At 45.5% G+C, this 15,808-nt stretch overlaps 1 protein-coding gene across 1 annotated transcript in view; it reads left to right on the plus strand.

The window, feature by feature from the left end:
* Positions 1-1,258: 1,258 nt before the first annotated feature.
* The window catches only part of SGO2 (shugoshin 2), a 30,951-nt gene continuing 16,401 nt past the window's right edge, over positions 1,259-15,808 (plus strand). The window contains exons 1-4 of the mRNA XM_075934413.1: positions 1,259-1,381; positions 10,869-11,023; positions 14,089-14,264; positions 14,707-14,784. Coding sequence (XP_075790528.1) covers positions 10,882-11,023; positions 14,089-14,264; positions 14,707-14,784 — 396 coding nt within the window. The 5' untranslated portion in view covers positions 1,259-1,381; positions 10,869-10,881. The remainder of the gene's footprint in view (positions 1,382-10,868; positions 11,024-14,088; positions 14,265-14,706; positions 14,785-15,808) is intronic.

Here is a 15,808-nt window from a genome sequence, read left to right on the forward strand (position 1 = left end):
TCCTTGTTGGAGACACTCTCTAAATGACTTAGCCACCTGCATTCTGCTACAAAGACCTTTTACATCTGCACTTGAAAGGGAATCCTCTGAACTGTCATTCATGTTAAAATTCGACACTCTCCAACAAGGACTTAACAAGTCTTTGAACTTTCTCACCCATTACCAAGACAGTTTCCCCAATTATCACCTGTAATACCATTAACTCACAAACATCCCACTCTCCCTACCTTTAATATCAGCAATTCACAGACACTTACCTTCCTTCCTCCCCCTTCCCAACCCCCCCCCCCCCATCCCCCTTCTGTTCTGCAATGTGATTTGTCCTTTTCATATTTGTTCATTTTTTTAAATTGTATCCTTTGGTATATATGGTTGTGACTACTTTCTTCCACTATTTGATCTGAGGAAGTGGTTCTGGCCCACGAAAGCTCATCATCTAATAAACCATCTTGTTAGTCTTTAAAGTGCTACATTGTCCTGCATTTTGCTTCAACAACTGTATTAACTGCTTAAAACGTGCAATAATGAAGTGGTTAAGTATCCCTGGAGTGTCTTGGTTTCCCTGGGATCCAAAATAAATTGAACCCCAGGACAACTATTTACCCTGTTCTCTAGATCATTTATGAGAAAATCCCAGTCGCTCATTGCTACTCTTCCCCCTGCCCCCTTTCTTTTAAGTACCTGGCAATGTTTCCATGATGATCTAACTATCCTTCAATTTGTTATTCTTAATCACCTGCCCTATAACAAACTCCTTGCCCTAAAGGCAAAGCTACAAAAGAAGCTCAGGCTCTTGTCCCACTTAAAAACTAACTCTGGAGTCAGGGCATGGAGCTTTAAGCAGATTTCAAGTATAATAAAATCCAGGGATTCACACTCGGGAGATGGCTACCCCCGAACCCGCCTAAACGGCGCCTATGGCATGCGGAAGGGGCAGGGATAGAGCTAGCCTGCCGCAGAGTTGCTTACGCTTCCCAAACGAAGGGCTGGAGGTCCTGTTGTAACTGTGGTTTGGAGCCCGGGGCCCCTTTAAATCACCGCCCCGAGCAGCGCCGCTGCCCGCAAGCCTGAGTGCGTGGCTGCTCTGTTTGCAATGCCGGGCGCCAGGGGTGAGGGAGGCGTTGACATGGCGGCGAGTCATGGCCAGCAGCGACCAGTGCCCCGGGCTGACCGGTTGGGGGCAGGTGGCCGCAGCGAGCAGGTGTGCACGCCCCCTCCCCTGCGCCGGGCAGCCCCCGCCCCGAGGTCCCCGTGCGCGCGCGTCTCCAGCTGGCGCGCGGTGCCGGGAGGTGGCTGCGCGCGCCCCACTGAGCTAGAACGGCCGTTGGCTGAGGGGGGCGCTCGCGCAGCTGGCGGCAGCTTCTGCCCAGGCCGGGAGCAGGTGATGGAGCGTCCGGCCTTTTGGCAACCGCCGAGCGGACAGGAGAGGGGGCGGACGCCAGGCTTGGGGGCGCCTCGCTCAAGGGCTTTGCCGTGAGAGGCAGGCCCGCCAGCCTGGCCAACGTTTGGCCGAGCTCCGCCTCCCGTACTGCTGGGGGGCGGGGCTGTTGGTGCTCCGCAGCTGTGGCCCGTCTGCCGCCCTTGGCTATGTGGGGTTCCCGCCGCCGCTGCACACGGCACTGACTGAGGGGAACTGACCGTTGCGCCAACTGCCACTTCTTTCCCGCGGGCACGCGAGACACCCGCGCGTTCCTTCCCCCCCCCCCCCCCGTGAGTGGGGCTTTGACCGGCCGGGTTCCCTCACCCCGGCACGAGCGCCTCTGCCCGGGGGGGGAGGGGGTGAATGCGAGTTCGAAGCAGGGACTCGCTCCGCTGTTTTCCCGCCGCTCGGCAACGATCAATGGGCGCGTCGGCGCCGTGCGCTGTGAGGTTTCCGCAGGGCAGTGGCGGGCACAGCGCGAGACCGTCCCGTGCGCGGCTGCCCGGCCCCCTCAGGGCTGCAGTTTGCACATTTTACTTCCCCGGGGGGGCCGGGGGCGCTTTCACAATTGCTACCTCCCTCGCCAATCGTGCCCGCGTGGTGCTAACCCGGGCACGTTGAGCACAAGCCTCAGGCGAAGTCTCAGAAGGGTGTGAGCACAACTTCCCAGAAGCGTTGTGTGAAGCTTTGATCCCTGCTTCAGGTATATTTGTAACCAGACGTGTCATCCTTCAAATGTCTTTGGATCCTTTAATATGATTCCGTGGACAAATGTTCTCCAAAGGGCTGGACCTCAAAGAAACCTGCCCCTTCAAGTCCAATTCTGGTTTTTCAGAAGTGCCCGGGTTGTGTTAAATTCCAGTCCTAAAGCTAAACCAAGAGTTATTTTAGGTTTCTTAATTCAAGGGGTTTTTAAAATTTGTCTTAAAAGGTTAAATGGATATACCTACATGCTAAAAACAGTATGTTTATAAAAGGAATTGAAGAAGTCTACTAGCTTTAATTGATTTTTGGAGTTAAATTGTATAATATTCATTTTTTAAAATCACATAAAAAGAACTTCCCAGCTATTTTTAATTATTTACTTGTCTCCCCACTTTTTTTCTGTGTGGTTACATTCCAGTGTGCATCTTTGTCAATGAATAGATGGAGGTTATATCCATAAGACCCAAACTACCAATCAGAATGTGACAGGACATTCATCTGAACTGTTCATCCATATGGGATTGCTTGAAAATCTCTGAACAAAGGCACTGGGACTGCACCCAAAACAAGAGTGGAGCACCCATGGGGACATTTCTAGAAGAAGAATCACACGGGCTAAAAATCTATTTTTGAAAAATGAACACTCACCATCATGCAACTTCAGGAGCAGGGTTATGAAAAACAAACACTACAAGAGTTGCTAAAAGAGTTGGAATACTGCCAGATGAGGCCATAATGTCTCCACCCCCAACAGCAGTGGACAATTTTTCCCATTTCCAAGACCTTTTTAAAAGGCTCAGGGCAAAACTTAAGATAGCCCTAAAGATGTCTGAAACACAGCATGAGCTTACAGACAACTTACAAGCCTAATCATCTCTTTAAGATCGTGCTTCCCATCAGGCCTGCTATCATGGTCCCCACCAAGATAGTATGGCAGACCCTGGCTTCCATACTTCCTACTTGCAAGAGAGCCAATAGAAAGTATTATGTACCATTTGAGGATTCTGAATTTGTATTTACACATCGAAGTCCAAACTCCTTACTGGTGGAAGCAGCACTCCAGTGCAGCAAGCAGCAACACTTCTGAATGACCCTTTCTTATAAGTATAGTAAGCGGTTAGATATCTTTGGATAGAAAGTTTATATGTCCTCCATTTTACAGTTCAGGATTTCTAATTACTCTGCGTTGCTGGCCAAATACAACCACAGGAATTATGCCAAGTTCCTTGACTTTGTGGAGGATATACTCAAAGTGTAAAGACCACGATACAAGGCTATAGTCTCAGAGGCCCAAATTATCACCTGCACAGCCTTCCAGGCAGCACTCAATGCAGCTGGCAGCACTCAATGCAGCTGATACCACAGCACGATCCACTGTAACTGCAGAAGTGTGGAGAGCCTCTTGATTTACTTCAACTACATTCTCAAGAGAAATATAGCCTATGATGGAACATCTTCCCTTTGATGGGGAAAAATTGTTTGCAGGCAAGACCAACGAGATCCTACATACAATGACTCACATGCCATACTCTGTTCCCTCAGAATTCATATCCCAGCAACCAGAAGAAGGCAATATCAGTATCAGCCCTATTAACGCCTGCCCACTATCCTCCCTACACCCAGCAGAAACCAAATGAAGATTCAGGCTGACAAAGGCAAAGGCCACAGTGCTGATGACAATCATCAGGATTGGCACTGCACCCTCCTCTACCCAATAAGTAAATTTGAAGGCTTAGTCAATGATCTCGAAGACCTCGGATCTGTTACAGAATATCGCCACCCCAATATTTGTGGATTGACTATGCTCCTTTTATAAGAAGTGGACATCCATAATCTGACAGATGGATTTTAGAGGTTATCTTTTTTGGATATGTTATCCCTTTCTTCTCGACCCTTCCAAACCACTCATGTGTCATGGCTCTTTTCAGGAACTCTTCCCACAAGATACAACTGCATCAAGAGGTAGAATATCTGCTACAATTGGGGTGGTGGAACCTGTTCCCTCACAACACAAAGAGAAAAGGTTCTAGTCCTGATACTTTTTAATCCAGAAGAAAAGCAGTTTTCAGACTCAACAAGTTTGTAAAGACACAATGATTCTGCATGATCAGACTCACCACTATCATTCTGTCATTGCAATAGGGGATTGGTTTTCAGTTCTTGACCTTCAGAATGCCTATTTTCATGTGTCACTTCATCCCTCCCACAGATGCTTCCTAAGGTTTATGCTTGGTACTGACTATTATTAGAACCGGGTCCTGCCCTTTGGCTTTTCCATAGCTCATCATGTGTTTTCCATGATAATAGCAATCGTAACAACACATCTTCCCAAGCTAGAAATAATCATATTCCTTTATTTGAATAATTTGTCTTCTCAAGACATGCACTTACCAAGAGGCAATCCTATCTACTCAAACAACAATGTACTGCTTCCACCACATAGGCCTGCAGATGAACATGGCAAAATCAGTCCTAAAACCCACACAAATGATACAGTTTATCAGAGCATACCTAGACTCCATGACCTCTCAAGCAATGCTTCCACTCAATAGATTTCACACCACACAATCTCTGGTAGCCACACCCTATTACACTCTGCAAACAGCATTGGAGTGCTTACTGCTCCTCAGACATATAGCTGCATCCACCTTTGTGGTTGGACACAAACTCGTTTGCACATGTTGCCTCCAGGCATGGTTTGCAACTATCCAAACTTCACAGACACTCCATCTCACCATATTTCAAGTCACAAAAAATCGCTCAAATGGTGAACGCAACCAACCAATCTATATTCAGGCATTCCATTTCTACCTCAGAATCCTTCATGGACATATATCACAAACGCCTCCTGTATTGGGTGGGGAGCACATCTTCAGAACCAAGGTTTCTAGTCAACCCAAGAGGCAACTGGGGATGTAAAGATTGCACTGTAAGCATTAGCCTTGCTGCCATGTTTACCAGGAAGGCAAGGAAGGGGAAGCAGCTCTCTGCCTGCTGTGGCTGAGTCAGCAGGACCCTAGACAAATGGAGCAGTGCACTGCTTGCAGTACAGTGGGACTCTGGTTGGCTGAAGTAGTGCCCATCTGCAGCACAGCAGTACCCAGTCCAGCAGGAGCAGCCCACAGCTCGGCATGATGCCAACCTGTGGTGCAACACTTGCTGGAGCAGCACCTCTGGTCATGGTGTGGCACGTACCCCAGCTGGCTGGAGCATGCCCCCACTCATGGTGCAGCAGGACAAAATCTGGCTGGAGCAGCAGTCTGCCCATGGCACAGTAGAACCCAGTCCAGACAGAGCAGCCCCCTGCTCACGGTGGAGTAGGACACTGGCCGGCTGGAGTAGTCCCCTCGAACCCAGCCATCTGTTGCACCCCCAGTCCGTGGTGCAGCATGGCTCAGATCTGCGGTGCAGTGCCAGCCTGCACAGCCCCCCTCAGCTGTAATACAGCAGGACCCAGACTGCCTGGAACAGGCCCTTCTTCCGCCGTGCAGAGTGTTGGCCAGGCCCCGGTTGCACAGTTAATCAGTTAAACAATTACAATTATATAGTTTAACTGATTAACTTTTTTCATGGATATTTACATCCCTACTCTGCATATTAATCTCCTTGAACTTCATGCTGTACACAATGCTTGCAGCCACTTTCTCCCTTTCCTCTGCAACTATCGTGTGCAAGTGATGACAGGCAACATCACGTGTGTTCTATATAAACAGGTGGAGAGAGTCAGGTCCCATTGGCTATGCACCAAAGCCATTAAACTCTGGAACTTTTGTATCCCTGGACTTTCATGATTTGAATAACTATTGCCCAGTTGCTAATATTCCCTTCTTGGGCAAGGTATTTGAGCGGGCGGTGGCATTGCAACTTCAAGCTTTCTTGAAGAAACAGATTATTTAGATCCATTTCAGTCTGGCTTTAGGCTGGGTTTTGGAACTGAAACTGCCTTGGTTGTCCTGGTAGATGACCTACACTGGGAGATAGACAGGGGGCGTGTGTCCCTGTTGATTCTCTTGGACCTCTCAGCAGCTTTTGATACCGTTGACCATGGGATCCTCTGGAACGCCTGGCAGAGTTGGGTATTGGAGGCACTGTTCTGCAGTGGTTCCAATCTTACCTGTCGGGACCCTTTCAGAAGGTGAAGCTGGGGGGCTGCTATTCAACCCCATGATGATTGCGCTACGGGGTCCCTCAAGGTTCCATCTTGTCCCCTATGCTGTTTAATATCTGCATGAAGCCACTGGGAGAGGTGGCTCATAAGGAGTTTTGGAGGATGGTGCCGTCGATATGCAGATGACACCCAACTCTATTTCTCTGTGACATCAGAACTGGGTGTGGCAGGACTGATCTAAACCAGCATGTGGGGGCAGTGATGAACTGAATGAAGTTAAACAAGCTGAAGTTGAATCTAGGCGAGACTGAGGTCCTGTGGATCAGGAGGCTATCTGTTCGGGAATGTGGAATGGTACCTGTTCTAGACGGGGTTACTCTCCCCCTGAAAGAACAGGTACATAGCTTGGGAGTCCTCCTGGACCCTTTTTTAACATTTGAGAACCAGATTTCTTCGGTGGCCAAGAGTGCTTTTGGGCAGCTTCATCTGATCCGCCAGCTGCAACCCTTCCTGAACAAGCATGACTTGGCCACAGTGATCCATGCTGTTGTTACATCCCGACTGGATTACTGTAATACACTTTATGTGGGGATGCCTCTAAAGAGCCTTCAGAAATTTCAACTGGTCCAGAATGTGGCTGCTTGAGTTTTAACTAATACTCGTTATACGGAGCACAGTATGCCAGTGCTCTGGCAGCTGCGTTGGCTTCCAGTATGTTTCCGGGCACAATTTAAGGTCTTGGTTATGACCTATAAAGCCCTAAATGGGTTGGGTCTGTGGTATCTGAAGGACCGTCTTCTCCCATATGAATCTGCCCAGGGATTGAGGTCAGCTGGGAAGGCTCTGCTCAGTGTTCCCCTACTTATGGAGATAAGATTAACATCTAGGCAGAACAGAGCCTTCTCAGCTTTTGCTCCTAGTCTGTGTAATTTGCTTCCTCGGGATATTCGCATGGCACCAATGTTAGCATTGTTTTGGCATCAGGCTAAAACTACTCTTTTTACTTGTACTTTTATTGGTGTTTGAGTCTGTGTGTGTGTTCCTCCTCTCAAGATGTTTTAACAGGTTTTATGTCCCTCTGGGGTTTCATATTTTAATTTTTTATATACATTTGTATTGTGTTTCAAAAATTTTGTAAGCCACCTTGAATATTTTAAATAGAGAGGCGAGGAAAAAAATATTTAAAATAAATAAATTATAAATAATAGAATGTTCAGAACAGGTCCAGCATGTACCCCTGTACAGCACGAAACCTTCCACCCGCTCTTTCTATACCTACAAATGGAGACAATTTTTGATATGGTGCACATTGAAACATGTCAACACAGCAACAACACCTATCCCACGCATATCAGACTATCTTCTTAACCTCAAACAGATGGACCTATCCATCAGATCCATTAGGGTACAACTGGTTGGCACTCATGGCATTTCACCACAAGATAGACAATGCCTCCATTTTTGCCCATCCCACTACAAAGTGATTCTGAAAGAACCTGCAAATTCTTTACCCTGTGACCCCCCCTGTTATTCTTTTTATACAGACAGAACCAAAACCTTCAGAAATATCTCATTTTTTTGTATCCATAGCAGACTGCTCTACAGGGGTGCCAATTTCTAAACAAAGACTCTCTAAATGGATCGTGGACTGCATACATCAGTGTTATGATCTTAAGAAATCTCAGACTTCTCGCTCCCTAACAGTGCATTCTCTACCTCAATGGCATTCCTTCACAATGTTCCACTCATAGGCTATGTCTACACTGTGGAGCTCTGCCACAACCAATGAATGCTTCCGCTTTTTTGAAACAGCTTGTGAAAAAGCGGACGCATTCTTTTGGCATCCCTGTATTCCTCATTTTATGAGGAATAAGGGATGTTCCGAAAGGAGGTTTTTCTGACATTTGGCCCCGTGTAGATGGGCCAGATGTCAGAAAGGCCTCTTCAGAAAAAAAAGTGGAAAAAGATACGCAAATTGCACTCCATTAGGCAAAGCAGTACTGTCTTCAGTCTTCCAGCACACTCTGAACCCCCCCTACCACCATGAACAGAACTGCTTTCTAGTCACCAAGAATGGAGCACTTTCAGGAGCATCTCAAAGAAGGAAAGGTTACTCATCTTGTGCAGTAATAAGAGCTCGTCAAGATGAGTGTCCCTGTGGGTGCTCCATTATCTATCCTCCTAGAGGACTGCTAGAAAATCCTTGATCAAAGGCACCAGGACAGAACCCAAACCAAGAGAAGAGCACCCACAGGGGCACTCATCTCAAAGAGCTCCAATTACTGCTTAAGGTGAGTAACCTTCCCTTCTGAGTTAAGCCTGAAAATGTGACTCAGCTGCCTTTCAAAGTTTTGGAAATTGAGGGTAAATAAAAAACACTGAAATGTATTTTGAAATCTCGTAGTTTTAAGCCAATCTCATGATTTTGAGAAGCCTGGAATAATTTTTGAATACTTCAGGTTAGAAATACTGTAAACTCCAGTGTTATTAAGATGAAGGCAGAGTTTTGTGAAGCTGGCTTAACAGAACACATGAAGTGAGTTAAAATATATTTTCTTTGTAAATGTTAATTTCATTTATCAGAAAACAGGGGGATTAGCAGGATCCAAAAACTGTGATACATTCAGTTGTCATGTTTGTTAAATACTTTGGCTCTCTTAAACCATTATGTACAACTGAGCTAACTTGGCATTTTAATTTGAGAGCCCAAATATTTCTAAAAACTGAGAGATGTTCAGGGTTAAGATGGATAAGTAAACCTAAATAGAGACTTCTTACATTTATGTTTGTGCTTTTAAAAATAAAAAGTATCTTTATATTGTGGATAAGAACATAAAAATGACTGGTTTTACTGGGTTTTACGAGTGGTCCATCTAGCTCAGGGGTCTCAAACTCATAGGCAGAGCAATTGTGTAATCCTTCCCAGGACTCCCAGCAAGGTGTGGGCAGGTCTCTCTGCTACTGGTCCTCAGCCCTGCCCCTTCTAGCTATAACCCGTCTTTCTTCCCCTATGGCACCAGTTTCCCAAGGATGCTGCTTTAGGATCACCTGAGAGGCCTGGCGCAGTGGCAGCAGTTACACCCTTTGCATTTCCTGCGGCAGCAGGAGCTGTGGGGAAGCAGAGTACAGCTAAGCAAGTGTATTCGTCTAGTGTGTTCTGCTTCCCCCATGACTCTTGCAGCTGCAGGGAATACAGGGGCCCGATTGCTGCCACTAGACCAGGCCTGCACAACTCAGAAAGTGATGAGAACCATATTACTCCAAAGAAAACAGCTGTGGGCCGCAAGTAGGGATGCTTTCCCAAAAAATACCAAACATGCGGATAAAAATTTTTGTTGAGCAAAAAAAAAAACACCGCGTGTCTCCACTTAGTCCCCTGGCATTTGTCTCTCCTTCAACCTTCCCCTTGGTGTCTTCCCCTTTCTTCTGACCTGCCCCCTCCCCTCAGCACAAGCCTCTTCCCCTCCCCTACCTGGCTTCTGCCTTTTTGAATCCGGTGGTCACTGGCTGTGGTGTCCTGGCATCTGCCGGCGTCTTGCGCTCTGGCTCGCGCCCCGCCTCCTCACGCTGGATCTGCATGCAGGCAGCCTGGTGGCGAGAATCGCCGCACTTCCCCCTCCCCAGCGGTGCTCTGCTCCTCCGCCCGGCCGGTGGATTGAATGGGGCCGCGCTGCCCATTGCTGTCACAGGCCGCACAGTAAGCCCCTGCTGGCCGCATGCGGCCCTCGGGCCGTATGTTATGCAGGCCTGCACTAGACTATGCCATACTCCCCTCAGTGATCCCTGAAGAACAGTCCCCCTTTACCCGACCCACCAGGAGTCTTAAAATGGATTGTGCAATTGTGCCAGCAATGGATAGCCTGTGGGCCAAGAGTTTGAGACCCCTGATGGGCTCATAATCCTGTCTCTCAACAGTGCTAGATGCTTCAGGGAGAATTAATAACAGGGCACTTATGATACATCCCACGTTGTCCTGTCCCAGCTTCTTTTGAACAGTGAAAGGCTTAGAGACACAGAGCATAGGGTTGCATCCCTGACCATCTTGGCTGAGGGTCACTGACAGGTCGATCTTCCATGAGCTTATCTAATTAATTTCTGAATCTGGTTATACTTTTGGCATTTCTAGCATCGCTTGACAAGGAGTTCCACAGGTTGACTGTATTTTGTGTGAAGTACTTCCTTATGTTTGTTTTAAACCTGTTATCTATAATTTCACTGGATGACCACAGGTTCTTGTGTTATATGGATGGGTAAATAACATGTCTATTCCCTTTCTCCACATCATTTTATAAGATTCGATAGGCCTCTGTCATATCCCTCCTTAGTCATCTCTTGTCAAAGCTCAGAAGTCTGTCTTTTTTAATCTCATATGGAAGATGATGACTTTTGTTGCCCTTCTCTGTACTTTTTCCAAGTCTAATATATCTTTTTTTGTGAGGGCATCACCAGAACTGCATGCAGGTGTTAGCATACCATTTTGAATTCAGAGTTCAAAGCTTGTCTCTATCATCAACAGAAGTTTGTGCAATAAAAGATATCTCATACCTTGACTCTCTAATATCTATTATGGCTATAAGAAACTGCAAGCAATCTTTTTATTGTATCCTTTTGGACTTTTTTCTTTGTGATAAACAGGACCCTTTTGACAATGGTGAACCAAGCAATTGCTGAAACAGCCTCCATTTTTAGCCTGGGTTCTATTAAAGGGCATATGAAAGAGAAGACTAGAGCTTTAAAAGATGCAAAACGGAATGTCTCTCTTGCATCTAAAATCAAAACTAAAATAATAAGTGAGTGTAATTATTTTAAACTATTACAGTGATGCAATCCATATGCTGTGTGTGTCATTGAAGTAAATGTGGTGATGGTTGTGCTTATTGTTGTTTGCTAAATTGCCTAAATAAAGAAGATTAATATAATATTAAGGCTGAGAACTGAAAGATGGTCTTGTGGCTAAAACTTGTCACTTGGAGTGACAATTATTCTATTCATTGACTAGTTCTTTGCTAAACATTCTGTCCTTGACCTTTGACAAGTCAGCTAGGCCAAACATTTTAAAAGTGCATGCTAATTTTATATGCCTCAGTAGTAGTTGTGGTTGTTCAACATGTCTACAATCAAAATGTCATAATTAGTGGATTTTTTTTAAAATGTTGGCATTAACTACTGTGTATCTCACTTTTCCTCATCTGCAAAATGTGATGGGTTATAAAAGTCCTGGGGCCATATATTGAATGACTAGAAGATTTACCTAGCGTTGCTCAGGTCTTTAAGTCATTTTTTTATTTTTGGAAAATGAAATGAAAATATAAATGATTCATTTGAATCATTGCTCTGGGGGTGGAGCTGGGGATGAGAAATTAAATATGTAGGATGTCCTAGAAGGAGAGGACTACTCTCACCACAGCAGCTTAGGGCTATGTAAGAAGTATCTCGCCATGGCTGATAGAGCTTCAGCAGGCACAGCCATGAGGGGTGCATGTGCCTTGGCAGAGGGTAGTCCAAGTTCATTTGCCCTCTGCACTCCCCAGCCAGAGTGAAGAATGCAGCAAACTACACTTTCCCCTCACTGTCTGATGAAGGGTAACAGCTAGCTATGTTCCTGTACAAATCAGGGGAGGCAGAGGGGAGGAGAGAGCCCCAACCAGCTCCTTTTACCAGCCTGATGATTCTGTCTCTTTTCTGTATGGTTTTCTGAGAAGCAATCCCATTTTCCTGGCATAATCAAACCCTTACCTTGCTTTAAGTTAAAATAAAAGGAAGCTGTATACCAAATTTAGTGGTCTGTTTAGGAGTTCATGAACAGACAGACAGCCTCTCTCAAATATGTAATAGATGAGGATAAACAAAACTGTTTAATAACTGCCTCATTTTCTTACCAATCTGTTCTGTGCACTCAATGAATGAGGAATAGCTTCATTTTATAGACTTCATATTTAAACACATGGTTTTGGCATGTTCTTTATGAAGACAATGTAATGAGATAAGTAAATGAGAGGTTTGTCATGTTAGAACAGGGGCGGGCAATAATTTTTGATGGGGGGCCACTTCAGAAATTTTTGAAGTGGCCCAGGGCCATCATGGAAGAGGTGGAGCCTCATTTGCAAGGGGCAGGGGCAGGACACTTCCATGCTTCCCCACCCACAGACCCTGATTGGTCTGGGGGTGGAGGAGCGCACAAAGTCCTTGCTCCCTCAGAAAGAACTGCCAGCTGTTCTGAACAGCTGGTGGTTCTCTCTAGGAGTACGTCTAGACTACATGGCTCCGTCATAGTTAATGAAGCGGGGATCCAGCACAGCGCAGTCGACAAGGTAAGCCTTTGTCGACCACTCCGGTATGCCTCGTGAAACCCTAGGTGCCCATGCCCCTGGAAGTGGGAGGAGACTTCGCATGTTCCCCTCTGCTCCCCACAGGTCAGTCAAGGCCTGGGGATGGAGAGCATGTGAAGTCTCTCGCTCCCTGCCCCTGCCCTGCAAGGGAGCACCGCTCTTAGAGTCAATCTCCAGTTGAGCAGCAGCTGGCGGTTGATTTTAAGTGTTGAGCCCCTTGCAGGACGGGAGGAGACTTAACGCGTTCCTCCTGCCCTCAAGACCTGATTGGCCTGGGAGCGAGGGGGAGCATGCGATGTCTCCTCCCACCCTGCCTCCAAACTGCAAGGAGCATGAGGTGCTTAGAAGTGCCTCATGCCTCACAGGGCAGGAGGAGACTTTGTATGCTACCCCAGGCCAATCAGAGTTTGGAAGTGGGGAGAGAATGCAAAGTCTCCTCCGGCCCTGCCAGGAGTGCACAGCGCTTAGAAGTGCTATGCACTCCTTGCAGGATGGGGGCAGCATGGGAGGAGACTTTGCGTGCTTCCCTCCTCTCCCAAGCCCTGATTGGCAGGGCCTCCATTGGCCTGATCAACTTGCTTCGTGGGCCAGATCCAGCCTGCTGAGGCCCTATTGCCCACCCCTGTGCTAGAATCTTGGTTTCTATTCCCAACACAGCTAGAAGTGATTATGCAACCTCTCAGCTCTTCAAATAGCTCGGCTGTAAAATGTGAGCTATAAATACTTGTCTGTCTCTGAAGGTAGAAGTGTGAGGCTTGCTCAGTAATAATTTTGAAGGTTAGAGAATTATAACATAGGCACTGGAGGAAGGACAGCTAGAAATCAAGATCTCCTTTCTCCCAGCTCAGAGCACCTTCTTTTAGATCAGAAAGTATTTTGATAAGGAATAGAATCAGTTTAGGCTGTGTTTTGTATCCAGTTCTGTGGTTAGTATGTGTATTATGCAGAAAACTCAGCATCACTTTGGAGCATTACAGTATGTTAGAACATTAAAAAAATGAAAAACCAGTGTCCAGTTGGTTTTACCGTGATTTCACAAATAGAGATTATATAGTGGCTGGACAAATTTTCAAAAGGAGAGTGGAAAGCCTAAAATCTAAGTCTAAGCCCTTTTAAATTTTAAGTTCTTGATCAAACCTTTGAGACACTAGAGTTGTTTAAAAAAATGAACACATCTGGAAATGTATTGTAACTGGCAAAGCTACTCATTAACTTTGTTATTGGAAAGCACTGCACAGTTTTTGCTCAGACTTTACGACAACTACAACAACAAAGAAAAAGAAAAGTTCAACTTGAGAGTGAGACCATGAATGGAATAAACTTTTAATATGAACCTGATTGGATAGTTGCTAGAGTGACAAAGCAACTGGAAACAAAGGTTTGTAATATTTCCTAGGCCAACTGTAAAGATTGCTATTGCTCCCTCAGTAATGTCATAGAGTGTAGCTGAAAGAGAAGCAAACTGATTAAAAGAAGCTGAGGTGTGAGCAAAAAGTAGAAAAATATTATTTTGTTTCTTTCTACAGACAACTCTTCTATTTTTAAGATATCTTTAAAACACAATAACAAAGCATTGGCTCTGGCTTTGACTGTGGAGAAGGAAAATACTCGGAGGCTGAAGAACGAAAAGATCTGCTTACAGCAAGAAGTAGAGAAGTTGCATTTCCATAATGTCTTGCTTCGGCAAAAATTAAACTGTTTGGTATGCTCTAATTACAATAATACTTAAACCTTCCAAGCAAATAAAGGCAAATATAAAATTTTAATGGAAACCTAAGAGAAAATTAGTTAAAATTTTTAAATAGAACATTTAGAAATATTTTATGTATGATAATTATTCAAAATATACAGTTGCCACACGATGGAAAAAGGTAGAGCTATATTCAGGATTCATTTTTCCTTTATGGATCACCTCATGCTTCTGATTATTCTTAAGCCCAACAAACTCTGTCAACATTTTAATCCTTGTTTTATTTTTGTATTTTTCAGTAAGCAAATTAATCATATTTAGAAATTGCTTCTTCCTCTGTTTTGATGAGAAAGTTACAAAAGGTGTTATTTATGATTTTTTTCCTCTATAAGGGCTTAACTGTTAAAAAGAGAATTCTTCCTTTAATACCTCATTTATATTTTTGCATATACAGAATAAAACTCTCATAGAAATAGAAGCATTTATGAATAACAACCTTTTAAGTGCAATTGAAATGAGCAGTTTTTCTGAGGTAAGTGTCTTGTTTGACTATTGACAGTATTGTAAATAAAAGGGAGTAAGGCTGTTGTGTCTGCTGTTTAGTCCTTTAGTCAGTATTTTTAAATTTTTGATCAAGGGTAAAATTTTCTGAAGCACCTAAGACCTATCTTCAATGGAGTTCAGGCTTTTAACTCATTTAGGCACTCTAAAAAATTTACTCCAAGTGTTTAGATTTTTGTGATGAAATCTTGGTCCCAGTGAAGTCAATGGGAGTTTTGTAATTGATTTCAAAGAAGCCAGGATTTCACTCTTTGTATCTGGAGAACCTAATTCTAAAGTTACTTAGATACTTATGCTTGATGAAACCACATTGTGCAAAAGTGCTGTTGGTAAATTTAATGTGTGTCAGTCTCCTTCATTCTAACCTCCACCTAGCACAGGCCTGGGAAAAATACGGCCCACAGGCTGGATCCAGCCCACCAAGTCCACCAGATCCAACCCATGGACACTGGGGAGCCCCAGGCAGGCTCCCTGTTTGCTTCACTCCACCTGCCCGCCACTCAGAAACATGGCTGTGGGGCGGTTTCCCTTTATAAACTCTGAGCTCTGAGGGGAGTGGGAAGGCTTCAAGTGCTGTTCCTGCCCCCAGCACAATCCCATTGGCCAGTGTCTGGGCAGAAACTGGCCAATGGGAGCTAGCTGTTTGAATAACAGGCAGCCACGAAGCACCATGCCTCCTCCCCTCCGGGCTCAGTTATTCACTGGTAGTTATGTACAAAGCACATGGCTACTAGCCTGTGCAGGGGTGGGGCAGGCTCCTTGCCTGCCTGCCTAAGAAACTTCTGGGCTGCTGGCTGGGAAGTCTCTTGGCCAGAGCCTGCCCCTGTCACCCCAACTTCTCCCTTCCCCAACCCTCTGCCCCCCACTCCTGCCCCCCTCTTGCACTCCAGTCCTCTTTCCTAGATTACAATCCCTTTCTGCCCTAGCTCACAACCCAAACCCCTGCATCCCCTCCTGTACCCCAATTCCATGCCCTAGGTCACAACCCAAACCCT

This window comes from Pelodiscus sinensis, chromosome 7 (genome assembly GCF_049634645.1).
Source record: "Pelodiscus sinensis isolate JC-2024 chromosome 7, ASM4963464v1, whole genome shotgun sequence".
NCBI lineage: Eukaryota > Metazoa > Chordata > Testudines > Trionychidae > Pelodiscus > Pelodiscus sinensis.